The sequence below is a fragment of the Ceratosolen solmsi genome, unplaced genomic scaffold (genome assembly GCF_000503995.2).
Source record: "Ceratosolen solmsi marchali unplaced genomic scaffold, CerSol_1.0 scaffold35, whole genome shotgun sequence".
NCBI lineage: Eukaryota > Metazoa > Arthropoda > Insecta > Hymenoptera > Agaonidae > Ceratosolen > Ceratosolen solmsi.
Genome location: NW_011948423.1, coordinates 7,646,714 through 7,672,829, shown reverse-complemented (window position 1 = coordinate 7,672,829; position 26,116 = coordinate 7,646,714). Strand labels below are relative to the sequence as shown.

Genomic DNA, 26,116 nt, shown 5'->3' with positions numbered 1-26,116 from the left:
GATTAGGTGTCGAGTTGATGCCGAATAGGCAGCTCGCGACGGTAACGGCTCACATTGATTAATCAAGCGCGGCACGCAGCACAACTTTCAGGCCAAATGCGAAAGATATAAGAAGGCCAAGTTGGTCGGTGTGCATCGGCGGCTGTAGCAAAAACAAGGCTCGTTGTTCGCAAAGCAGCTTACGCGATTGTTTATTATAACGAGATGGAAGCTCGGTAGAGCTTTCGAGCCGAGCCGTCGGCCGCCGCGCAAACATTTGTCCAACGACTTGCGAAAGCTACAAGCTACAAGAGAACATAATGCGCACGAACGGTGTGAAAAGTGGCGGAAGCCTCGCGTGCGATGAGCGCTCTTAGTAATATCCACAATACCGGGCGTTGTAGTGCTGGCGAGGGCGTTATCGGCCAGACCTGGAACAGTCTGGACGACCTGACCGAGATACTCGGTTAGTCCGCGAGCTCGCGCGCGCAATGTAGCGCTAAACTTTTTTCTTTTCTCCGGCCCGGTGAAGGCCGAGTCGGGTGCGCGAAACGTGCATGCGCGAGCGTAATTATCGAGTGCCGAGCAGATTAAGGGAGCGAAGCGCGAGTTTCTCGGCTGTGAAATCGATGAGGTCGTCATTAGGTGAGCGCCCGCGCGCGGCCGTTCGATTGGCTTGCGGTTGCGCGTGCCGCCGAAATCGAAAAATCTCGGGAAAGCCGTGGAACGGGCGTGGGACGGGCGTGGAACGGTGGCCGGATTGGGATTGGATGGGGGGGGGGAAGGAGAGGTGCTGGTAGTGGAGAGTTCGAGCGCTTTCCGCCTGGGAAGTGCGCCGATCCATAATTCCAACTGCGATTCATCATTCGTGCACGAAGCCCGGCGCCTCTTACTTGCGCGAGGAGTCGATCGCTCCTTTATAGCGAGATTGCCTGCCCCGGGGGGTAAGGATTTCGACTTGGCAGGAGCTTGAATACCCGATAGCTTCCAATAGGGATATATTTATAAGCCTCCCGTTGAGCTTGGGTACGCGCTGGCGGTCAACGGACGCTTTTCTCGTGCCCTCGTGTTGATTCAACTCGCAAATTGCTCGTTCTCACTCGCTAAAGTGCACCACCTCGTCTGCGCGTCCCTCGCCTTATCTACCAACGATTGGCTTTCTACATTTAGCTACGTTCGCGTGAATTTCTTTCTTAGCTCGCGTCGCCGATTCGCCAATAGGACGCTGATGAGAGCAAATAACGAGCTTGGCGATTTTGTCAATGTCGAAAACTATCTACTTAATAGATATATTAGATTCCGTCATAGCGACATCTCAATCCGATTTTCCTATTTTTTTTTTTTTTTTTTTTTTTTTTAATTTTCCTCCCTTTCACTCTCTTTAAAATAATTTTCTTACTCAGTTGACTTATGCAAAGTAGAGAGTTTTGCGCGCGCGTGCAACTCATTGCTCAATCTTATAATTAGAAAAAAATTATCGAACGTATATAGCGGCTATATTAATTTCACAATTAACATTGATTAATGTAGGCTAGTTTAATATTTATTTTGAATAACGTAATATAATGCTTGCCCATTTTAGTCCGAATCTGCATTGTGCAATAATTTCATTATTTTTAGAGCTACTGTTTCTTATTAGTATAAAATAATCAATGAAAAATTGCAAATATCCCGAGCATTTTATTGGACTAACATTTATTTATGTGTAAAATAATCGAAATTATTAAAAATAAAAAAAATAATAATATAAAATAATCGAAGATACACCCATAGTCGTTATTACTTACTGCGTCGAGAATTTATTTTAAAATTAATTCATTTAATCGCTATTGTAATTGTCTCTATTTATTAATATATATATGTATATATATATATAACGTATAGGATTAAAATTAATTACAACTGGCACACAAAAGTAATGCATATTATTATGATGAGTGCATCATGCTCTTCAATTTAATGGAATACATTTGTGTTCGTTTAAAATATAATTTAAAATAGCACGGACTTTGTGATCAATGAAATTATTCCTGTCCGTCGTGAAATATTTATGGATTAAAATATTTAACCGAAATCTTTGTTAATTTATTTATGTAATTAAATTTCATAATAAAAATTAGCGTGTGTAAAATTTCCATCATTTCACATTGTACATGTCAATATAGTATTTTGTCGAATCTCACGTCTATCAACAATCGCAAACATACTTTTTATAAAGAGATATTATGTTGCTTAAATGGTCGGTTGAATTAATTTTGTTATTAGTGTAAGGTAAATTTTGACATTTATCCTTATTTAAATGCTCTTTAAATGCTGATAAATTTAAAGTAAAAATAATCTATTAATAATTTAAGCAAATATTTTTAAGCGTATTTAGCATTAAATGATAAATACGATCTATTAATTAAATGATAAATAATATTATAAACTGTATATAAATTTATTGCATCTAATTAATTTTATTATTAATAATGTTGATTGCACGTATAGAACGCTATTGTATCTTAAATTATTGAAAAGAACTTTGCCCCTTCGTTTTTAATTGAAAATAATTATACTTGTTTACTTTCTGGCACATTGGCAAATGACGGCTACAATAATAGGCATTTAAAGTTCATTAGTAAGTTAATTTGAAGCACATAAACAGGTGTATCCATACTTTTTAAGTATCTATAAATCGATTCACTTGCGTGTTTCTAAAGTAGCTTTACGTAAGAAGCAAATAGTTTTTTGAGATTAGCGTTATTACATATCTAATTTTATTTTTACGAAGGATGGGATGGAACATGTTTCTATTGGATCAATCAATTATGTAATATTATTTATATTTTATCCTAATGTTTATAATTTTGAAAGATATGTTCAATTACTTTATCCATCAACGTTCATTGATTTTTCTCTCTAAATTCTCGACTGTACAGGATTTGGAATTCTGACAATATGCCCTCCCACTCGATATAAACGTTACTTGGTATTTTATAAAATAGCAAAAACTAATTTTCTTGTACTTATGAGAAAATGATTACTTTTGTGTGTGTGTGTGTGTGTGTGTGTGTGTGTGTGTCCCGCCCCAATAAAATTATCTAATAATAATTTGTTCCAACTATATTACAAGTTTTCAGAAAATCATTCCGATTGCTCTTCAACGTACATTAACTTCCAACTAACTAGCTCCTAATTATTGAGTTGCTCAATCGTAATTTAATTTCAATTATATCTATCCGAAATGCTGTAATACATTAAAACATTGGGTATGATAAAAACAAAAGGTTAAATTTTTGTTTCATGAAAAACTGTTAGAAAAAAAATTGTCCCCTAATGAATGAGACAAGTGTATAATTTTTTTTATAATATGTCAATAATATTTTTCGCATGATCTATATACATTCAACTATTATTTAATTAGGTTACAAAACTTTTTATTCCATTTTCGTCGAGTGTAGTGAGAAATTCGTTAATTATATTAAAAATACATATAAGTAAATTTAACATCGCTCCCGTCAGTGACATATTTATCGTTAAAGTGAAACATCGATGCAATTTCATTTATTACTCCGATAGGAAAAAATTTATTTATGCTATATGACTTTACGTTAGCACTACACTTGTCACTTAAATACAAAATGCATGTTCTATGGGGTATTATTACTTGGCCTGTTTAGAGAGCTTGTTAGAATAATAATTTTCATACCATCTAAATTATCCAATACTCGTTTGTTACAATTGATTAATGCGAAATGTTTTTGAAAAGTCTTGTCGTGGCGATGTCTCATTGCAAACAATGGCTGTTCTTGGTACTACAAAATTGCAATAACGTCAGCGTGAAAGTTTCAAATCCTTGAGTATACACATAATGGCGGAGTGGGAGGGAGGGGGACGTGGTGCGCAGAAAAATTATGAAAAAAAAAAAAAAAAAAAAAAAAAAATAAAAGAAAAAATAAATCCTATGAAACGTTATTTAACTAACATTATGTACGTTTTCAATTTAGGACTCTAATGACAATTGATTTTCCTTTAAGATTGGCACCTCGAAGTACTAAACAAAACAAATAAAACATTCTCGTAATCACGCCCTCACAATGTTACACTACTTTACATCCGAGAATGTATTATTCTTCCACAACAATTTATTATCGAATACAAAATTATCAAAGTTTACGACAAAACACATTTACGAATGATGAAGGTAAGATAATGCGTGTACCATGCGAATAAGCTTGTGGCCTTTTAGAAGTTTTCTATAAAAGCAAATTGCTAAGATAGAGATAAAACTTGGGGCTGGTGTTGTAAGCCAATAAAGGGAAGCCGCCCCCTTGGAGATCTAAAAAAGTTGCGTGAAAGTGCGGGCGAGCGCAAAACTTATCCCCAGTCGATTACGATCTGGCAAATGGCTTCGTTCGACATCAGCTACGGCAGCCAATCAGAGCCATAAAGCCGCCGAATCTCCTTCATCAAAGATAGACGGAGCACACGTATTCTTTGGCTTTTACTCCCGCTGTAAGGGCCCTGGGGCAAGAGCCTCCGAGGGTGAGAGCAGCGAGTCAGTCGGGCTCGAGACGATAACGAATCCCCGCTGAAACGTAGCCGCTTTACGGCCTCGGTGAGGCCTCGCCATTTACCATCTGGACAAACGAGAGATGCATAGCCAGGGACACGCGATAACTTTCCCCGACCGAGTCCTTAAGCTTTCCGGCTAATACGAACGGGTGAACCACTTTACCCCCACCCCACCTCACCCCACCTCACCCCACCTCACCCCACCCCCGTCCAATTGCGGCTTAAGCACTTTAACAATAGAGAAGAGTCCTCTCTATTTTCGGTTGGCTCGAGCACAGCCGCGAAAGCAATAGGTACGCCGTGCCCGGGTACGTTACTCCTCGTTGGCGAACTGGCCGATGCCTACCTTCGATCCCTCCTTGCCACGCCAACGCTTTTCCGGCCCCGTGTCCACCTCGAATCCATCCACCTATTAATTCCAATTAATTGACAAAATGCCCGGGTGCCCGTGTTACATTACCTTGTAGCCAAATCTTTTGCTTCGTCGGAGCCTCGCGATCTCAACGTCATCGAATCAATTAAAAGCCACGGACATTGCACAGGATTAATTAACAAATACAATGAGATATTTAAGGCGGATAAGCATACGTGTTTGAGTAAGCGTGCGAGACCAACCTGCTTTATCTTGACCTTCCGGGCCGACGATGTTGGATAGTCGGCTTTAGCGCCGGAGCCTGCCAGCACCATCGTCGTGCCGTTAACAAGCTGAAAATAATAAAGGAAGGACAGAAGGACGATATTAAAGCGATAAGTGTAAGTAATCCGGTCGACTCGCGGGGAGCTTCGCTTGCGGAATGCGTTACGAGAACGCAAAATCAATGAGAAGTTTGAGAGTAAGCTTCGGTCGGAGTCGAGTCAAAGTGGCGCGAGTCTGTCTCTCGGTCAGGGTCGTCGAGCGACAATCGGTGGGCCGGGCCACTTGCCAAATTGCTCGGACTGCCGAGTTATTGCACCGATAGCGGTGCCGAGACCCGACTTCGCAACAGCCCAAGTACTCGCCGTCTCGTCCGACGACGACGAAGAGGGTAACAATAGCAGCAGCAGCAGCAGCAGCAGCAGCAGCAGCAGCAGCAGCAGCAGTTGTAACAGTAGCGACGCCGACGGTGGTGGCGGCAGCCGCTGCGCTGGCATCCTCTGTCTAACCGAGCGCAGGCAGCATATTCCGTACGAGGGAGCTGCACTTGTAGGAAGGGAATCTTGGCGGTGATCTCTCGGACGTAGTGGGACCGCGATCAACGGACTCTTAATACGACCTAGACGCTTAAGAGTTTATCCGGCTACTGGGCCAAAGTTCAAATAGCCGTTTGGTTTCTCCGTTCGCGGCTCAACCTCGGCCGTAACCGCTTGCCGCCTCGAGCGACGCACGCGCAAATTAGCGCCAGGCCTCGTTTCTCAAACTTCAACTTGATTTCGTCATCTCCAAGGTCTTTCTTCGATCGTTTTGCCCTCAAGTTCCAGTACTTTGCAACGTTATACGAAATTAGAAGCCAAGGCGATAAAGGAGCTCGCGCGCTACGAAGGGTCGCGTACTTTTATCGCTCGAACCCTCGGCCCTTTTATCTTTTATTAACGACAAAATTACTAGCGAACGAGGAAGACAATTTTATCACCCTTAACTGGCATACTTAGCGATAATGTGAATAAGTTCTAATTGTTAGCCTCTTGCTGTGACTATATTCGTTATTTAAACGCCGAAATTTCTTTATAAAGTACGAAATTACGTTGCGATATGGACGAGCAATTTTCCTTACATATAAAGTGCACGTACATTATTTCGGATCGATGACTTTACATTCTGTCGTAAGCCGTGATACTTTGTTCGCGTAAACATTTTAGATTTACTTTTAACGGGGCATTATAAGAATGAATGCTGTAATTTGTTAAGATAGCAAATACTTTGTATACTTTGTAATGTGAAATTCATTTTTCTCGTTTGTACGTCAACGGTGACTCTTTCATATTTCTTTGATAAATAAGAACGACATTAAAGTGAACGACTACGTGTTTATATAATATATTCGTTCAAAAAAAAAAAAAAAAAAAAAGGAATAAAGAAAAAACTTTTGTCGGTCTACTCAAGTACGGAGAATGACATTTTTGTAGTTAGAAATGTTTGTTTTAACATTTGGCTTATTTAATGATAATTCAATATATGATGGTCGAGTGTGTATATATTTTGCTCGATGTCACGAACAGAAAATAAAATGTTTACTTATAAAAATTCCAGCGTTTGTATTCTATGAAGTGTCGATACTTTGACATAAATGTCAAATTGTGCAAGTTAAAATAAAAGTTCATTCGAACATATTATTTATAATAAACGGCAGCTTTCGCGCATAATGTTTATCGTATTTATGTCGATTATTTGACATGTTGCTTGCAAAACTGAAATACAATTGTTTAAAAATAATAAATGCATACAACAATGTGGCAAATCTATATGTAAATTATTATTTGTTTAAAAAATCAACAGTATGAGATAAAAATTGTTTAAATGCGTATCCCTCTATCTAGTTTATCGAAATATAAATTGTTCTTTATAATTAGTAAAATTGTTATTTAAAATTAAGGAGTTAAAAGCTCATTGCTCAAAATTCAATCAACAAATCGAAACTTTATAACTAGATTTTATCCAAACAGAACTCGGATTATCGTAACAATTTAACATCCTTAATGATATAAGAAAAATGTTGAAAAACAATAATATTCGTAATTTCAATGCAATAAATGTTTTGCAGATGAAAATTACACACTTTCTTAACGAATGTACTTTAATGGGCTAGAGGTTTAAAAGTAATAATGAATGAAAAAATACGATGTTTTTAATTTGAAAATTTATGATTTTATTGAACACAAGTATATTATTTTGATGTGCACATATATATATATATATATATATATATATATATATATATATATACGCGCACGCTCGCACGCTCGCACGCACGCACAATGTTGTAAATTGACCAAAACCCGTTTTTATAATGTGAAATTATTTTCAAAATCATTTGATTAATGATATACTTTGTTTCGCAAATAAATATAATGATTTGATAAATTGATGGGGTGATTTTATCGTTTTGCTAGAGACATATTACTACTGCGTCGAATGATCAATGATAAAGCCACTCGTCCACATTAAAATATCGAAAAGAATATCCATTCTCCCATATGCAAAAAATAATTTCCCCTCGCCAAGAGTTTGAAAATAATGAGAGGGAGGTTGGATAAGCGCGGGTAGGCCAATAATAATAAGGTCAGTAAAGAAAGTCGGGAGTTGAATTATGAATTAGACAAACCTCAATGAAAGACAATGAGCTTGTGTCGGTAGGGTAGTCCGACGAGATTCAGGTCGATGTGCTTGGAGCAGCGCGGGGCTCGAGGTTACGATGTACGTGTTTGCGGAGATGGACGGGCGTAAATGGGTGGATTTTGGTGAAAACCGCAGCCTCGCGACTCTTTCCGCTTTCATTGCCCGGCGTGAAATCGCGACAAGACGTCAAAAGACGCCCATCGAGTCTATTTCTGCGCGGTTCTTGTGCAATGAGCGCCTAATTTTGGCCGGCCGTTGGCACTCGCTGTCCGATATCATTTGCGCGCCTCATAGCCGCCGTCGCCGCCGTCGCCGCCGCCACCGCCACCACCACCCCATTGGATGGAAATGACGAGGCAAGCGACGAGGGGAATGCGAGGCGGCCCAAGAAGAGCCGACGACAGGCGGTACGCCAACCGTGCCTAGGTCGTCTATTTTCATGCCAGGTTTCCGAGCGCGTGCGCTCCCATCGACGCCGAGTCATCCGCGCGTCTTTTTCCGTCTGTGCTTCGTGCTCGCGAAGCTTCTTTATTCGCCCCTTCCTGTTTACTCCACGTATCGCGCACCAACATGCCAAGCTCGTCGAAACCGCTTCGCAACACACGTGCTTGCTCGGCAAGCTTGGCATCGCTCATCCCATTCATGGGTTTGGCGAAGTAGTGTGTGAGGGGAGGAGCTGGGTAACCATCGGTCATGGATATATGACGAATGACGGGCGACTCGTGGGCCCAGGTAAAGTACGCCGCACTGCTTCAAGCACGCCTGAAGGGATTAAGCTACGCGCACCTCAACGTCAGTTGTGCTGCATGGAAAATATTTTTGTTTGCAATATAACATTTTCTTTTATAATAATTCATGTACAACGTATATTTTTATTAATATATACTTAGTAAGTCACTAATGTATGTATTTGGCAACAATTAACAACAATTGAAACTTTATCACTATTCTCAATAGTGTTGACAATTTTCGGCGTTGAGTCGCTTGTATTTTTTACCTTTTGTTTGTTAATACTTTAATACTTTACACCATCCAAGCCTTTAAAGTACGCTTTATTCGAATAGTTTTGAACGCTATATAGTATACTGATATTTGCGTAGGATAAAAAATTGTTTTACATTAAAAACAGCGGTGAACTTTGCACTCTTATGAATGCTCGATAAAATATTAAAGTCATGTAAAGTGATTAATTGTACATAAAATCGTATAACGTGTTTTCGAGATGAAAGATTGCATTCATTGTACTCTGCCTTTAATGACAAATTTTCAAAACGACTCTAATCGCCCGTGAACTCATCCGATATTCTACTTATACTAGAAAAACTCGACTTTTTAAACATGAGAAAGGCAAATCTTGCGCAAGTGGATGCATCGGTTACAGACTATTCTAAACGCATATACCTGAATTGTCAAGAAAAAAAGTTATGGTCTCTTTCACGCCTAATTAAAAATTGTCATTTTGGGTCTAATGACGTTTCAAGATATCTGTAGTTATAACAACGACGAGTCGATAGAAATTATACATGTGGAAAATACATTTTAATTCTTTTTTTTATTTTTTATTACACTATCTGTTGTTGAAAAGCACTATTGGTAATCTAGTTGTTACAATACTTATTTATTGTAATTCCCCCCCCCCCCAAAGGTATTTAATATTAATGAGTAATAAATACTCATTAGTAATTATATCTAATTCATTAAAAGTCTTGTTTGCGTAGTTTACAGAGGCAAATAGTTACAATTCATTTATCTTCCGTAATTATTTCTTAAGTAATTGTTACAAAACAGTAACGAATACTTGTATGTATATAATGCTCTTTAACACTAACAAGTAATTAATATTTATTTCAAAGCATATTTCTCAGAATAATAGTACGAATAAGTAGTCGTAGTTAATAATTGGTTGGTTGATCTCGTCGATAACTCCTCTAAAAATTGGAGTCACAAGCTAAAGACGTTTCAAGATAAGTAGACGTTCGAGACTTCCGAGGAAAAGACGCAGAGACACTTACATAACTATCTTAGTCGTAACAATTATTCGAAATATTAGATGAATATAATATTACGGATGATCAGCGATAACATAAACGTCGTGTCTTATAGAGTTCAATTTCAAAATGATGCGATGTTAGTAAATAAATTGAGCGAAGACGAGCGACATTTGAAGATTTTACACGTTACAAATGTATACATCATTTTAATATATATATATATATATATATATATATCTTGTATTTTATGAAAGTATAATTTATTTTATTTATATATTTGAACATAGTATTATCTCATATGTAGTTAGTTAAATATAAAGCGGAAGTACATATTTCGAGTTTTGACGGTCACATTAAAAATAGTATTTTTAAATCTATAGAGCTATTACATTTCTTCGATAAAACTATTGTAAATACTGACGTTGATTTTATAATAGAGATATGTTGTTTTAACCATATTGAACACATTTAAGAACTAATATGTTGATGGATAGTTATTATTTAATGGAAAAGTAAGAATTAATAATGAACAACGATTTTATATAGTTTATAATAAAGAATGCTTTAATTGTTGTAATATTAAATATAGTTCGCGCCTACTATATTAAAAATATTTTAGTGATATTATATAAGAAGTTGATTAAGATTATTCAAATTGAAATATTGTCTGCGTGTAAATTTATTAGTCATTAGTGATTACGCCAATACCCTACTTTATAAGCTTTTAAATACTTTTATGTAATTATTGTTTTATTTCATTGTAATTACTAATATACTATATACTCTTGTAATTAATAGTTATAAATATAAGCCTTTCTAATCATTACCAATAGTACTTTTCCCATAGGTTTTTTTTTATTTTTTTTTTTGTTTTTATTATTTTTTTTTTTTTAATAGCAAAGACATCATATATCCTAAATCTTTGCGTGAAATGTAAATCGCTTCGTTTAAATCTTCGATAATAATTGAATTATTATTATTACTATTACTATTATTACTATTACTATTATTACTATTACTATTATTACTATTATTATTACTATTATTATTATTGTTGTTGTTGTTGTTGTTGTTGTTTTTGTTGTTGTTGTTATAACGATATTTTTTCCACGGGGTATTGTGTTGCATTTGACAAGTGAGAGAGGCTTTTTATTTAAACCCATGATGCTGGAACCCAAAGGGGCTCAGATTCAAGTTTGTGTATTGAAAGTAACAGTTGCTCAAAAGCCATTGATAAATCAGCATTGATAATTGTTTCATCAAACATGTGGGAATAGAGAAACTCTATTCTTGCTGCGCTATGAAGAATCTCATCGAACTCTTCATCCTATTAATCATCATGCATTTTAATGAGTAATTAATAATTTTAATAAGCTTGAGCCGTTGTTCGAATTAATGTTACATTTTCGCCTTAACTTACGGTGAAACCTCGGGAATTAGTTTCATCAAAAGTTGATCTCGCTCTCGACTCGTTTCTCGTATCTTTAAAAATTTCAAATCTTGGTGGCTTTATGTATATGACGTAAGGCTTTAATTTTGAAGTGCGAATCATTTTCAGTGCTTGATAATGTGGACTCAAGATGCATACGTAGCTGGCGTTTACTAAAGAAGTAACACTTTCAGCACTGGTTCCATATAAATTGCCTTTATATTCTCCGTATTCGATAAATTTGCCATTGCTAATGTCTTCTTCCATTTGCGCACGGGAGACGAAAAAGTATTCTTTGCCATCTACTTCACCTGGCCTTGGCGATCTCGAGGTATCTTTGAAAAAGGAAAGGAATAAATTTTAAATCTTATCTGTCGCAATAATCTACACGATTATCAATATTCAAGCTCGTAAAGCTCACTTAATCATTGAGATTATATAAAAAATTCATTGTTTTCTTAATATTCATTAAATATTGTGAAATTGCGAATTTAAATGAATTAAAGAGCTTAGCGTTGATAATTTATGCTCACGTGATTTCGTTGTCAATCATAATTTGGATACATTACTGTGTAATACATTTTTGTAAATCACGGAACACGACTTACCGATCGATAGTTTGCTAAAATTGCAATCGCTTCACTCGTATTGAAATAAGCAAATAAATTCAATGATTATTAGCGAATTTAATACTCAATGTCCAACGAAACTATTCCCATCAGATACTATTTTAATTTATAATTAATAAGAGTTTAAAATAATCTTAGCAAAAACATTTACATACACATTTTAATTGAACGAAAATTTGGCCTCGTAGCTTCTTTTTTTCATTATTTACGAATTATATTGCTAAAGCCGAGAAAGCAAAACTATATACAAAATAAAAATAAATCATTGAAAAATTAGATTAGATAATGGAAACTTACAGGGTACGGGTGTTCGATATTTTTCCGGATCAATTGCCATTAGTCGTCTTTTGAGCTCGTTCCTGCCGACTCCTGGAGGTCCAATTAGAACAACGGGCCGATAAAGTCCTGGTCTTGGATAGAGCTTTGCGACTTCTTCGTACGTCGCTATCTCTTCTCGATCAAAGTCGTCGTTCTCTGTAGCGTCATATATGATTTTTTTAGTTTTTGTTCCATGCAAGCTGCATTTGGTAGGTGAATCGTGTAATGAAGAGGTACGGGGACGGGGGCACAACGTGGGCAAAGGCACTGGAACAGAACACAAGCCTAACCGATGGTTAGGTGAGATTTTCCTGTTAATTTCCCGTGCCACTTAGTTGGACTCGATCGCTCAGTTTTATTATTTTGCAAATTTGTTAAAGATTTTTTAGAGGTATGTATATATGCGTTAATAATTAATTGCGTAACTATCGTTCTCACGCAAGGTGGATGTGTAGCATCAAATGTCAGCTTCGTTAGTCACAAAAGCATTAATTTAAACGAATGAATTTTTCATTTCGTCCAGTCGCTTAAGCGAGGCACATTTCAATAACTTTACATTAACATTTATAATAAGTATTCTAAATTTTAATGGTATTACTGAGAATCTCTTACTTATACTATCATCTTCTAATTTTTCATGCTGCTGCCTTTGCATGATAATCCGATGCTCCTGCAATGCTCTACTAGGAATTAAACCAGCTCTCATATTTCGGTCACCTTCTTTTCTCGCTCTAATAACATAAGAAATTTCCAATAGTTAAAAACTTGTATACATTATGTCGTACGATAAAAATTGTAATCATGCTGAACATAAAATCTTCAAAAAAAAAAAAAAAAAAAATAAAAAAAAAAAAACAAAAAACAAAAAAAACGTTCGTTTTTACTAGGCTTGTATTATTAAACACCGAGATTCTATTTTATTCTTACCAATGTGCGTCATCTTGACACACAATATGAAGTACGTCTCCTTTATCAAAATCTAGGCCAGCTTCTGTGCAAGGTGTTTCCGGATCTTCCGATGCTTTATAAGAGAAATGTGCACGTACCCTAATCTGTTGTTGCGAACCAACACATTAATAAGACTTTTGTGAACGTCGATGAAATATTCTCGTAATATATCGGCATAAGGGTTTGTGATGTTACCTTACTCTCCCTAAAGACGCCTTTTCTATCTGCCGGTACAATTTTAAAGGTAATCGTTCCCTCCGAATTTTGCTGATAAATTACATAAGCAAATATTGGACAACGATACTCGTAATAATTCATAAATTATTATATAGCAAATGGGTTAAAATGTTAAGCTTGAATTACCAAGATTTTTAGAACATCGTTTGGGGTTTTTCCTTCGACACTGATGCCATTTACTTCGTGAATTTCATCTCCGACGTGAATAAGACCAGATCTGTCTGCTGCGCCGCCATGCATTACTCGGGCGATCACAATTTTACCAGTTTGCTCGTCAGTCTTAATAGTTGCTCCCTATTGTTTATCGACAAGTATTTGACAAAATGTATATTGAAGGTCATACGTCCATTAATTATGCGAGGCATAAAAATATTGACAAAAAATATAATGTGCTTGTGTGTTTGTGCGTAAGTGCGTGCGTGCGTGCGTGCGTGCGTGCGTGGGTGGGTGCGTGGGTGCGTGGGTGCGTGCGTGCGAGGGTGGGCCTCCATTGTAAATGAGAGAATTTAATTTGAAAATTCTTATATTAATACAATTTTGATAATTTACATTTTAATTAAAGAGAGAAAGGACGTTATAACAAAGTCAATTATCATTGTGAAAACGACAAACGTGGTTTTTGTGGTTTTTGGCTTAAGCTAAATAATGTGTTATAAATAGGCATGCTGAAAAATAACATTATTATCTTTGAAAATCATTTATTTACAAAAAATTATTTTAAACAATAGAGAAAACATGCAAAAATATAATACAATCTTTAGTACAAATACAATACATAAAATATAAAATACTATGTACATTATTAATAATACTTGATAAAATCACATATAAAACATAAAAAACTCACATTGAATCATGTTTTTGAACACAAAATGCACAGCCAGTTTAGATAATAAAAAGTCACTAATAACAAAAAAAATGTTGGAAATATATTACTTAGAAAATACAATAACACAAAATTAAATAACCATTAGCTTATATTTATAAGTAAATAAATAAATAAATAAATAAATAAGTAAGTAAGTAAGTAAGTAGGTAAATACAAATAATAAATATATGAGTACATAAATAAATAAATTAATAAATAAATTACACTTATTTATTGATAGCAAATTTAATTTTAGCGATAAAAATAAAGTATTACAATAATTGACAAACAAAATAAAACCGTGATTTGCTTTAGTCTGGAGCTCTGATAACACTTACCATGATTGGTTCAATGCCAGTACCAGACTTCGGATCAAGTTTGACAATGGAAAAAAAATGTGATTACTTGCAAATTAATTAGAGATAATCTATCTACCATTAAAGAATTTTGTCTTTCTTTTGTCTTTGAAGCAGTAGGACTTCTTGGTAAAAGGCATTTATTTTATTTTATTTTTTTCTTTTTCTTTTTAAATGCAACAAAATTATGTTATATATCATATCACGTTTATGATAAAAATTAAAATTGACACAAAACCAAGATGCATGCATAATTCATCGATCGAGGTAATAATACATAATTTATAATGAAATTTGCTATCTCTTATAATATAGCACCACACTTCCTAAATTAAATGTCAAATTTTTTAGTCCAATAAATAAGTTTTTACAAAAGATAAACACAAAGCACACGTATCAAAGGACATACCAATGGCTCGTCAGATTTGACCAATTGCACAATTTTTACAGTTTCTTCGTCCTCGTCCACTTCCACCGGAATGTCCGGTAGTCTAGGATAGTAGTCCTTTTGGGCGACCGTGTCGTGCGCTATAAGGAGGGCCTGAAACAACGCCGCTTAAGTGAGAGGAACTATAGCTGGCATTAGCAGTAGGCGACTAAGGGATATGTTATTATCCATACTTGCACGTGAGGCTTCTGAAGTAACTGAAAGAGTTCCTTAAATTCATCGGAGGCATGAGTTTTTGACGCCAACAGCCCAAGAACCTCCACATTGATCTCCATAGCGTTCGACAGGATGGGGAAAAATTTGTCATCTTTCAGATTTTTCAAAATCTTGTTGTACACCTGAACCAATGCGTTCAATTCCTTGGACTGTAGCAGTTCGCTCAGAAAATTGAACTCCTCGTCCGAACAACTTGGTATCGAAGCTCTGTTCGCTTCCAAGGCACTTAGTAACTTTGACAGAGCTGAAAAATACAAACATATCCATCTTATACATGCCCGTGCCCGCACTCCAATGCGCCCCAACTCCACAACTGAGCGCGTCACGCGTACTTCTCCCACCCACCCACCCCTTCCTTCCTGCCCTGTCGGCCCCCCTCCCTGCCCCTTCCGACGCCGCCGTAACCTTTAACAATTAACAAATGGCCAGTCAGGTGTCTGGCACGCACGCACGAGAAACGCGCCCCCCCCCTTCCTTCCTTCCTGCCCTGTCGGCCCCCCTCCCTGCCCCTTCCGACGCCGCCGTAACCTTTAACAATTAACAAATGGCCAGTCAGGTGTCTGGCACGCACGCACGAGAAACGCGCTCGCCACAAAAACACAAGCCAAAAATAATCATTACCAGGATCCCAATTGTAGCTTTCCATGACTGCTGCCTCTTGTCATAATTTGCGCGCCCGGCGCCAATAAATCTCGACTACTCGCTCGCACCAGGTCTACGATCCCAACAAACGAAAACAACAGCCTCCGGCAATTGACAGCTCGGCTCGTGATGATTAAGGGGGCGACGAGGGGTCGGGACGGCGTGACGTTGACGCGAGCCAGTGAACGGCCAAGCAGCGGACGAGCGTTCAAATCGGGTCACTGGACGATCGAAGAAAGCCCTCGTCGCCGTCGGTGGGTATTTCTGTATTCCGACCAACCGGCCGGCCCGAGTTAAATAAACGGCTCCCGATAGCCACCGGGAGCGCGGCGCTACTACTTTGGCTCGCGAAAATATTTCATTACGTAAGCAAATGTCACTTGACACTCCGCTGCCCCTACCGCGCGCTTCAATAGCAGCAGCCTCGACGAGTCCGCAGCTCCCTCCGCTCCCTACCGCCCCGCCGGCCCGTGCACACGCGCGCGCGCGCGCGCACACAAACACACACACCAGCCGAAATCAATCGCACGCGAGCAGACGCTTCGCACCGCTCCGCAGCTCGACTCGCGGACCCCCTTATCACCCGAGCCGCCACCGCCGCCGCCGCAACCGCAACCACCACCTCCTCCTCCTCCTCCTCCTTTTAGCCAGCCTTGTTAGGCCAGCGGGCGGCAATCAAGGAGAGGGCCGCGCCAAGCCTTCGCGAAAACTTCGACTTCAGCCTTCGCTCGACTCGACGACCCTCATCGCAACATCCTACCATCAGTCTCACCCATCCGGGCACGAGGACGAACCTCCGCGACTCAACGCCATTGACGCCATCTTCACTACCCCGAGCATGCGCACTCCCGGCACTCGTTGCACCTTCCCGTAAATTCAGCGCCTACCGCCAGCTGCCCGCCACCCGCCGAGAGCTCGAGCGACTCGAAGTGACCGCGACCTTGAGGCGCCGAGCGACACTCCGGGGGATGGTTCACCTGGCTGACACCGGCAGCCTTGACAAGGCGCGGACGGTCGACCAGGCTGCGCTCCTCTCCTCGTTCAACTTTAATTGACCCCCCTTTAAGCCGCTCGAGTACTCCGCTGACTCTTACGAATTTCAACCTCGCCGCTAACTCGGCCACAAAGAACGTCGACGACGAGCTGCAGGGGATGCTACCCGAATTAGCCGAGCTCCCGTGGGTGCGCGCATGGAGTTGGATCGCCCCGCCGACGACGCGGCTTCACGCGCGATAATTACCGGGCGCGTTTCTCTCTCGCGTGCTCTCGGGAGCGGGTCTGGCGAACCGAGAGGCAAGGACGGGCGAAGCGACGAACGAGTGCGCTCGTCGACGTCGGAGTTGCGCGGCAGCTGCTGCTTTCGCTGCACACACGCGGTTAGGTGGCCGAAAGTCGCCCGCCGCTGGTCGAGTTTCAAATAAACGAGAGCTGGCGAAATATAATAAGCCAAGGCATGCGTGATGCTGGGATAGCGCGAAGCGGGAGGGGGTGGCCGGGACTGGTGGACGTTCGGTTTCTTTTGAAACAAATTTTCCCGCGCGCGCTGTCCGACTGCCAATCGAGCGGCCCACGAGAGTTGGGCCGCGGCGATGAAGATGGCGCCAGCTACGCCAATGTGTACATGCAGTTGTCTGCAGCAATAAAGCGAGAAGGAGTCAAAGAAGCAGCCATAACATCGTCTCGGGCCTGCCGAAAGTTCCCTGGAGAGAAAAAGTGGCACGGCGTCGAGCATCCAGTGAAAAACAAATAAGGCACGAGGTTGTGGACGCACGCACCATCTCCTCCCTTACGGCCCCGAGCATATCCCCGCTGGCTTTCACGGGCTTCCACGGAAGGACTTTTTTCCCCACAAGTTGCTCTTCGCGCTCGGTAAGCGGCCGATTTTCTCCTCACTTTTTCGATCACCTCCACCGCCGCCCTCTCCTCCAGCCCTCCCCCTCGTTACCTCGGCGCAACGCCAGTAACTCGCTCGCTCTCGTCTCGTCTCACTTTCTCACTCTCTCTTATCTCTATCTTATCTCTCTCTAATATCTCTCTCTTTCTCTAATATCTCTCTCTTTCTCTCGTGTCTCTCATCTCACTCATCTCACTCATCTCACTCATCTCACTCATCTCACTCATCTCATCATCTCACTCTTATCTCTATCTTATCTCTCTCTAATATCTCTCTCTTTCTCTAATATCTCTTCATCTCACTCATCTCACTCATCTCACTCATCTCACTCATCTCTCTCATTTCTCTCAATTCTCTCATTTCTCTCTCTCGTTCTCTCTCTCTCTCTCTCTCTCTCTCTCTCTCGCGCTTTCTCTTTCGGCGCGGTACGGCACGACACGGCGCGACAGCGACGACGACGGCGACGACGACGGCTACGATGACGGCGACAGCAACGGTAACGGCGGCGTGATAATGTACAGCCACTGGCCGCTGGAATCACGACTTTTTCCCCGCTGCCTTCTTTGGGAAAGATGCGTCGGCGTCGCCGCGCCCGGCCTCCCGTACTTTTTGTCCTTTTAGCGAATAACAGAGTGGCATGCGCACGGGGACCGCGATACTGACCCAGACGTGCGTGCGGGATTTTGTCTTGTATTATCATTGTCACTTCCATTCATAAGGCTGTCAGGGTCATCGGCTGCGGTATCGGTAGCAGCATTGGTAGCGGTATTGGTAGCAACTTTGGTAGCGACGTTGGTATCGACGTTGGTAGCGGCATAGGTTGCGGTATTGGTAGCAATAACAGAAGCAGTACAAATAACAGCAGCAACTGCAACAGTAACTGCAGTAGCAGCATCATCATCATCATTATCATCATCATCATCATATTCAGTAGCAGAAGCAGCAACAGCAGCAACAGCATCATCATATTCAGCAGCAAGAGGAGCAGTAGCAGCGGTTAAAAAATCCAAGCGGACACGCGACCTTATTTTATGTCTTGTTGCGGTGGAAGTTGAAAGTGATGTTGTTGTCCTGCGTAGATCGAGAAACGGTTATTGTCATCCCGATGGCGACACTCGGTCACTCGTTATTCTCGTTACTCTCGTTACTTCGGCACCCAACGCTCAACGTACTCGTCGCTACTCTTTTACCATATCATGCTCTCCAAAAACCGAACGCCAATGCTTTTACGGACAAATATTTTTTTGCATGACGCTCAAGCATTTCCGAGGCTTCGTCCGTTCGCGTGGCTGTTACATAGACTGGCCCAAATAATCGCTTGGGCTGCCTCGACATTTATCTAACTCATTGCTCGTTGCTACTCCAGCCCACGCACATTGTCCTTTGAGAAAATTGCGACTAGAAGATGCCAGATGAGAATGAGGCTGCGGGGTACCGATTCGCGCTTTACGAACCCGCTTTACCCCTACAAAATCACCTTCTTCGAATCGTTCTACGAATCTAATCTTTTGCTTACTCACGTCCCCCGTTCTTTATTTTTTTTTTTTTTTTTTTTTTTTTTTTTTTATTTATTATTTTTTCTTTTCAGATGCCTGTGTTTCACATTTATAACCTCCCTTTTTGTTTTCATCTCTAGGTGAGTTTATATTTTATTCTTATATTTTCGCCCTGCAGATCTGTTCTATGATATTTATTGCTAATATTAAACCTCAAAAGCCGCGACGGGGGCTTTTACCATCGAAGAGGCAGTTCGAGTCCGCGTTGCCGACGATTCATTATTAGTTTGTCGGCCCATCGACAGATGGCAAGCTTCAATTGTTTCAGGCTCCATTACGACTCGAGCAAACACATGAATTATTTAATAACGTTATTATTCTAGAGTACTTTCAGCACATTGTCGGCAAAATAAAAGTGGGCCGTCTATTAAAATAATAAACGCATCTTACCTTGATAATTCAATTTTTTCAATATTTATGACCAATATATGCCGAGACTTTGAATTTTTAATATTTTAATTAAGGTGGAGGAAGCATAACGCATTAAATTAATTGGTAAAATATGCAGGAAAGTAATTCTAACGTCACTAGCATAATATTCATAAAAAATTCACCATATTTATTCTTGAAATGTTATTTGCTATTCCGAAGAAACTTTGGTTAGTATTATAATTTTTCTTCCTCCTAATGGCGTATTCCCGTATTTGAAAATTAACTTGTAAAGTTAACCTCGAAACAGATGTATTATTATAAAATCTCGTATATTTTTACATATATACAATCTTCATTTGTTTCTTAATACAGGACATTAAAATTTTACATAACGTAACATTATCGTATTCTTTTGGATCTTGATTCACTATTAATTATTAATTATTTATTATTCTGCCACTTATTATTGTTATTGTTATTATTGTTGTTGTCGTTGCTCTTGCTGTTATTAATATTACTAGTATTATTACTCAAGAGGGAATCGTATCTCTCTCTCTCTCTCTCTTTTTTTTTTATGCATGTTTGCACGCGTGTGTTATCGGTAATATACGTTTGCCTGCATACCCGTGCATTTATTATGACAAATAAAATAACCTTTTTTTAATTTTCATTTTAAATAAAGATTTACAGAATTATAAATTTCAAACGTAACGTTGTTAAAATCTATTATCTATACGACAAAACTTACCGACATCATTTCTAAAATTTACGGCGCGTAAATTTTTATTCCATTAATAAATGTTGAGAATAATGGTAATGAAATATCCCATTGTCTTTATATTCCAGATAGTTTCTTAAACCGATTAATGAAATATATTATAGTCATTGCTATTCAATTTATCCTTCATCATTTTATTTTGCAATTATCAAGTTTCTTATATTAATTGGCACAGATCATAAAATATTCCAATACTATAATGCATAATATAACGATCTTTACGTCTTTTAATAAGGTGGAACATACTTGTTACGCCAACAATATATATATATATATATATATATATATATATATATATATATAGATGTAAAAAAATCGGCAATCTGCTTCATTAATCTAATTTTGTACATTCATTAAATGTACGATCAATCGGGCGGATCTTTATTTTTATTCCGTAAACGGTATTCATGCTGTTCGTTTAATTGTTCCAACAATTCGTATTCTTTCGTCTATTTCAGAATGGCGAAGTTAAAAGTTAAAAATAAAATCAACAACATTGTCATATAGATGTATCTATTAATAAATAATAATTCAACAAAGTTTTTTCAAAAAAATTTCTTACATCCAAATGCTCTTGGGAGAAATTAATTTAGATCTTATATTGTGAATACAGCACGTAATGGCAAAAATTAAAAATTATAATAATTTTCAAATTATGGTATCGTTAATGCATATGTATTAAATATATATTTAGATATTCTAATTTAACTTTCCAAGGTAAACCGATACTCACAGACAATTAAACGGTTTATCAAACTAGTACTACAATTTTCTTCGCGAAAAAAAAGATGCGATGAATACAAGAAGATTGCATATTCTATGAACATTGTAAAATTATTAACCTAATTATAAATATATTTTCTTCATTTTTATTGTCTCAATAATTACAAAAGATTAAGATGATTTTATCATCGCTGTTTGTCTTACATGTCGTTAGAAAAAAGTGATTTTATATCTTTATATCGTCTTTTGTTTATATTCCTTGTGAAAACAAGTTGTTTGGATGGATTTATTAAAAATTTAGAGTGGAACAAATACGCAGAATTTTGTTAATTTTGTTAGAATTACTATCACATTATTATAATTGATATTAAAATAAAATTTTCATTCTCTCATCTATTTTAAGAATAATCATAATGATTATATATATATATATATATATATAATGTATACAAAAAATTGATATGTGCAAGATTTTAGCTTATTATTGTGGTTAATGTCAATTATTCTAAGGGACAAGATTCAATACCAATAAATTTAGCGAGCACGAATGAAGTCATTAAACTTCCATTTTAATTGTTGTATTGCAATATAGAATAACTAATTTTTTGTTAAACTTCTTATTTATCGGCAGATGCTTAAACGATCAAATCTTGCGCAAAACATACCCGACTTTTCATTTTGATAAGCATCCATGCACTGGCCGGTTTTAATCCTAAAACTACCTTCTTTAAATTACAATTTTCTAATATACGTTAAGTATTTTTACTTTGCATTACTGGGTCCCAAGAGCAATAAATATATTTGAAATATTATTTCATGCCTTTTATATATAATCTGTTTTAATCAACAAGATTTCACAGATGAAAAATATGAAACTCTATTTTCGTTTAGCAGTTCAATAAATCAAAATTGTACACAAAGTATACTATAAAATATGTACATATTATATTTATCGCAATACCATAACCGAGTAAATAAAGACAAGAGTTATTTTTTCTATGTATATTTTTTTTTTTTTTAAATGTGAGTAACTAAAATTATCTTGCCACCCTATATTTTTTTTAAAATCATTGCACATACACCAACTCAGTATTTTTATTGCTACTCAGTCTCACTAATAAATCATTCACAAGATAGTCCGAAAATTCTAAATATATATAAAGCTTTTTTAAAAGCTCCGTGAACCCGACATAATGTCATATACAGTGACGCAATGGTAATGTCAAAGCTAGTTTTTTTTTATTCGTTAAATAACGTTCGATCAAATCATTTCTTTGTCAAAAGTTCTAAATTTCATTACAATATTATTGAAGTTAGTTAGCTTTATTTAGATAATTTCCTTATTATTAAGGGAAGGTGATTTTTTTAAAACTTTTTAGTATATGATAAAATATAAAATAAATATTATTTATCTAATTTTTCCGACTTTTATCAACCGTTTGATTTTTTTTTTTTTTAATAATCCAAGTTTCGTTTATTCGTTTATTAGAAAGTATGTTCTTCTAATATGAATATTTTTTTCCATTTCTCTGCAATTTTATTTGTACCATTAATTGCTTAAACAAAATAATACATTAATAATTTAATATCACTTATTTACATATGCAATTATAGACTCGTTATTTTTCTACAAATATTCATATCCTAAACAATTTCAGTTAAAATCGCTGAATCTTTATTAGAAGCTTTTTAACGTATATTCACAAAGTTTGTAATGTATTAAAAAAAAAAAAAAAAAAAAAAAAAAAAAAAAAAAAAAAAAAAAAAAAAAAAAAAAAAAAAAAATGTACAAAACAAATAAATAAGAATCATTCGTTGTTATTTTGAATTATCAACAGACAGACTGAGCGAAGAATTTTTAGCTTTATTTTTCATCTGCTCTTCTCAGAATATAAGAATTCATTTTCATATTTACCAAATTAGGAACCCCAATAAAATTTCACAAGTACTTTTTATTTACAAGTTCCATTTAACTTAAATTATTAAGACAAATGTACCATCTATTTTGATGGCAAAATCTTAATATAGCGAATTGTATTCCCGTAACAATAAAAGCCAATAAAATTGTTGTAATAATAAGCAGTAAGTAGGTTGATGGTGTAGAAGATGTCTGTAAAGGTGGGGGGGGGGGCTTATAAATGTCAAAATATTTTATCATTTTGTGATCTTTTATTTTTTTTTTTCAATTTGTATTTAAAAAAAAGGTAAGTATTAATAATTACGCGATTTAAAATACATATTAAATTTTTTAATATATATAAAATTGATATTATATGCAAACATTGAAAAATATAAAAAATATTTGACGTATTCTTAATTTTACACAGAAAAAAACGTGAAAAATAGTACACTGACAAACTTTAATACTGAATATTTTCATGAAATTAAAAAAATTTTGTAATTAATTTTGAATTAATGCTTTCTTTATATTAAAAATATACAAATATTTAAAAATTTTATAAACATTCATTTAGTAATAGTAGATTGTAAACAATAGTTAATTAAATAGTACAGTCTTTCTGAATATTATAAAATAATATTTTCCTTATTATTACAGAATAAATTATGAATTAAAACATGTTTAATATTCACTCTGTTAGTTATTGTAAATAATTGTACAATTGTAATAAACAAGATATGATCAATTTATCTGATTTATCTATTTTAACATTTGTCTCTATTACGTTTATACTTCACTTTTTCTTTACAAAAATATAGTAATAAATTTGATACTTATCATCAGATCTTGTGTTATAAATTTGAAAAGTTTTTTATTTTTATTGTCAATCTTATTAAAAAATGTAATGGACGAAGTTCTGTCTTGAGAGTCAGAAATTTGAAAAGCAATAAGTAAAAATGTAAAAGTATGTCAGTAAGGATGAAGTATGTTCAAAATGAAGATTACTCAATAAATGAGTACCTTTGGGAATTCTCATCAAGCGAATGTAAATGACTGGCATCGTTTTCGCATTTATAAAGCAGCGAAGCCCAAGTATTGTAGTTGGTTTTCTTTTTTTGTTGTCGAAATGCGTACACACATATATGTATTTCAATATGAGGTTCAGGTCTGCTTAGCAAGCATTGTAAGTCGCTACTGGATTATACATTCACGTAGTCAGCCGGTAGTAAAAAAAAGTTGCGACCGTGAGAGAGAGAGAGAGAGAGAGATAGAGAGAGAGAGAGAGAGAGAGAGAGAGAATGCGCGCGCATTATTTGAAAAATGTGTATCCTTTGTCGCGCAGCATCAGCGTTTTAACGAGAGTCCTAAATATTCGTTCGCAGTTGCAGTATCGAATATTTTGTCGGACCGTCGGCAGGGCGTTCGGAATAAAGAGAGAAAGAGAGTAGGAGAGACTGGTATGGGGCTCTGGTGGAAAGAGAGTGAGAGAGAGAGAGTGAGAGTGAGCGAGGGGGGTGCGAGTGGTGGACCGGAGGGGGGTGCAGTGGCGGCAGCGGCGGCGCGGGAGTTATAGAGGGTGAGAGGAGGGCTACGTGTCAGAAGAATGTTTTACTAGCCTTAATTTCGGGTGCTTTCGCAGCCAATATGTCGGGCAGTAAATTCCAAACTTTCGCTCGGTTCGGTTTTCAGAGGCGAGCTTGCGCCCGCGCGTTTTTGCGATCGCGCGACGTTCCGCGTACATACCGGCGAGGGCCAAGTACGAGAAATCCCCCGGATATTAATTTCCCTCGTACAGGCAACGAGCTATCCTCCCCCTCCCCCTCCCTTCTACCCCGCAATCCTTTCCCCAAAATCCCTCACTATTTACCCCTTACCACCACCTCCTTCACCACCGTCACCTCCACCTTCAACTTCGCCTTCGCTTTCGCCTACGTCTTCGCCTTCGCCTTTACCTTCATCCTCGTCTTCGTCTTCGTTTAGCTTCCTCGTCGCTAGCAGCCAACTTTTTCCGCTGTCCGTTTGTATTTTTCTTTCTTCTTAACTTTTTATATTTTTCCCTATCCCTGCTTTCTCTCCACCTCCGCCGTCCCTTCTGACTCTATATTTTTACGACTTTCACGAGCTTGTTTCGTGGCATAATCCAGTTAGATTTCTCTAACCTGCAAAGATACGCGCGCCTCGCGGAGACGCTCTTTTTAAGTTTTACACGCGGTTCGTTGTAATACACGCGCCACCCAAGTAATAGACACCAATTCAACATTTACGCGTATGCTCGTCCACACTTCATCTGCTCATAAGCATACCCATTTGCGTAATCTAAACATCGACACATGCGAAAAATGTGTATACGTATATATAATAAACACTCGTGGCTTCCCCCCCCCTTCTCTCTCTCTCTCTCTCTCTCTCTCTCTCTCTCTCTCTCTCTCTCTCTCATATCTGTGCTGATGTGTATAGGTATATATGTATTTACGGTGTGGACTGGATGTATAGTAGTACTTCTTGCCGTCGCGCCCTCGAGTTATTTTCTGTTGCTTTGCGGCGAAGGTTATTTGTTTAGGTTAGTCCCGAGGTAAACGTACCGTTGATAAGGGAAAATTATATTTATGGCCCAGACGAATAAACGAGCCGAGGCCGGTAGATAGTGCTTGTTTAAGGTGCGAATGTATGTATATATACAATCTTCATCTGTAGAATAAATAATTCAACATTTTTTCTCTTCCTTTCATCTATTATTATTTCGTTTGCAACCTACGGTCTCGCGCCTTCTTTCAAATATTTTTAACGTTTCATCAATAAAAGGAAAGATGAAAATTGGGAAGACAGAGAAGAATGAAGAAAGAGTAGTTGGAGGGCGGGAGGAAGGATGGAAGAATGTAAGGATGTAAGGATCGAAGGATGTAAGGATGGAAGGAAGGAAGGAAGGAAGGTAGGAAGGAAGGAAGGAAGGAAGGACTGAAGG

General features: G+C 37.6%; 2 protein-coding genes across 6 annotated transcripts in view; both read right to left on the bottom strand.

Moving 5' to 3' along the window:
• The window catches only part of LOC105362284 (ankyrin repeat and SOCS box protein 14), a 16,574-nt gene extending 11,163 nt beyond the window's left edge, over positions 1-5,411 (bottom strand). For 2 of the 3 annotated variants that reach the window (XM_011499689.1, XM_011499690.1), the window contains exon 1: positions 5,152-5,411. In XM_011499689.1, the coding sequence (XP_011497991.1) occupies positions 5,152-5,223 (72 nt within the window). In that variant the 5' untranslated portion in view covers positions 5,224-5,411. The remainder of the gene's footprint in view (positions 1-5,151) is intronic. The other variant, XM_011499691.1, reaches the window with a different exon arrangement.
• Positions 5,412-10,892: 5,481 nt separating this feature from the next.
• Positions 10,893-16,385, bottom strand: metro (membrane palmitoylated protein 7-like protein metro). 3 transcript variants are annotated; one of them, XM_011499686.1, is made up of 11 exons: positions 15,911-16,385; positions 15,247-15,533; positions 15,035-15,166; positions 14,608-14,634; positions 13,528-13,695; positions 13,360-13,431; positions 13,141-13,268; positions 12,829-12,950; positions 12,196-12,501; positions 11,261-11,604; positions 10,893-11,167 (listed from the first exon to the last, which is right to left on the bottom strand). In XM_011499686.1, exons 1-11 carry the CDS (start codon positions 15,933-15,935, stop codon positions 10,994-10,996), a joined length of 1,785 nt encoding a protein of 594 aa, XP_011497988.1. In that variant the 5' UTR covers positions 15,936-16,385; the 3' UTR covers positions 10,893-10,993. The 3 variants fall into 3 exon arrangements, with proteins under 3 accessions (XP_011497988.1, XP_011497990.1, XP_011497989.1); XM_011499688.1 differs by having other exon boundaries at positions 12,196-12,372; XM_011499687.1 differs by lacking the exon at positions 14,608-14,634.
• Between the last annotated feature and the right edge of the window lie 9,731 nt (positions 16,386-26,116).

Coding starts and splice junctions, on each gene's coding strand:
- metro (XM_011499686.1), bottom strand. CDS start 15,935: ATGGAAAGCTACAATTGGGATCCTG. Junction 14,635..15,034: donor TCAAATCTGACGAGCCATTG/GTATGTCCTTTG, acceptor CTTGATCCGAAG/TCTGGTACTGGCATTGAACC. Junction 11,168..11,260: donor CTAATTCCCGAGGTTTCACC/GTAAGTTAAGGC, acceptor GATGATTAATAG/GATGAAGAGTTCGATGAGAT.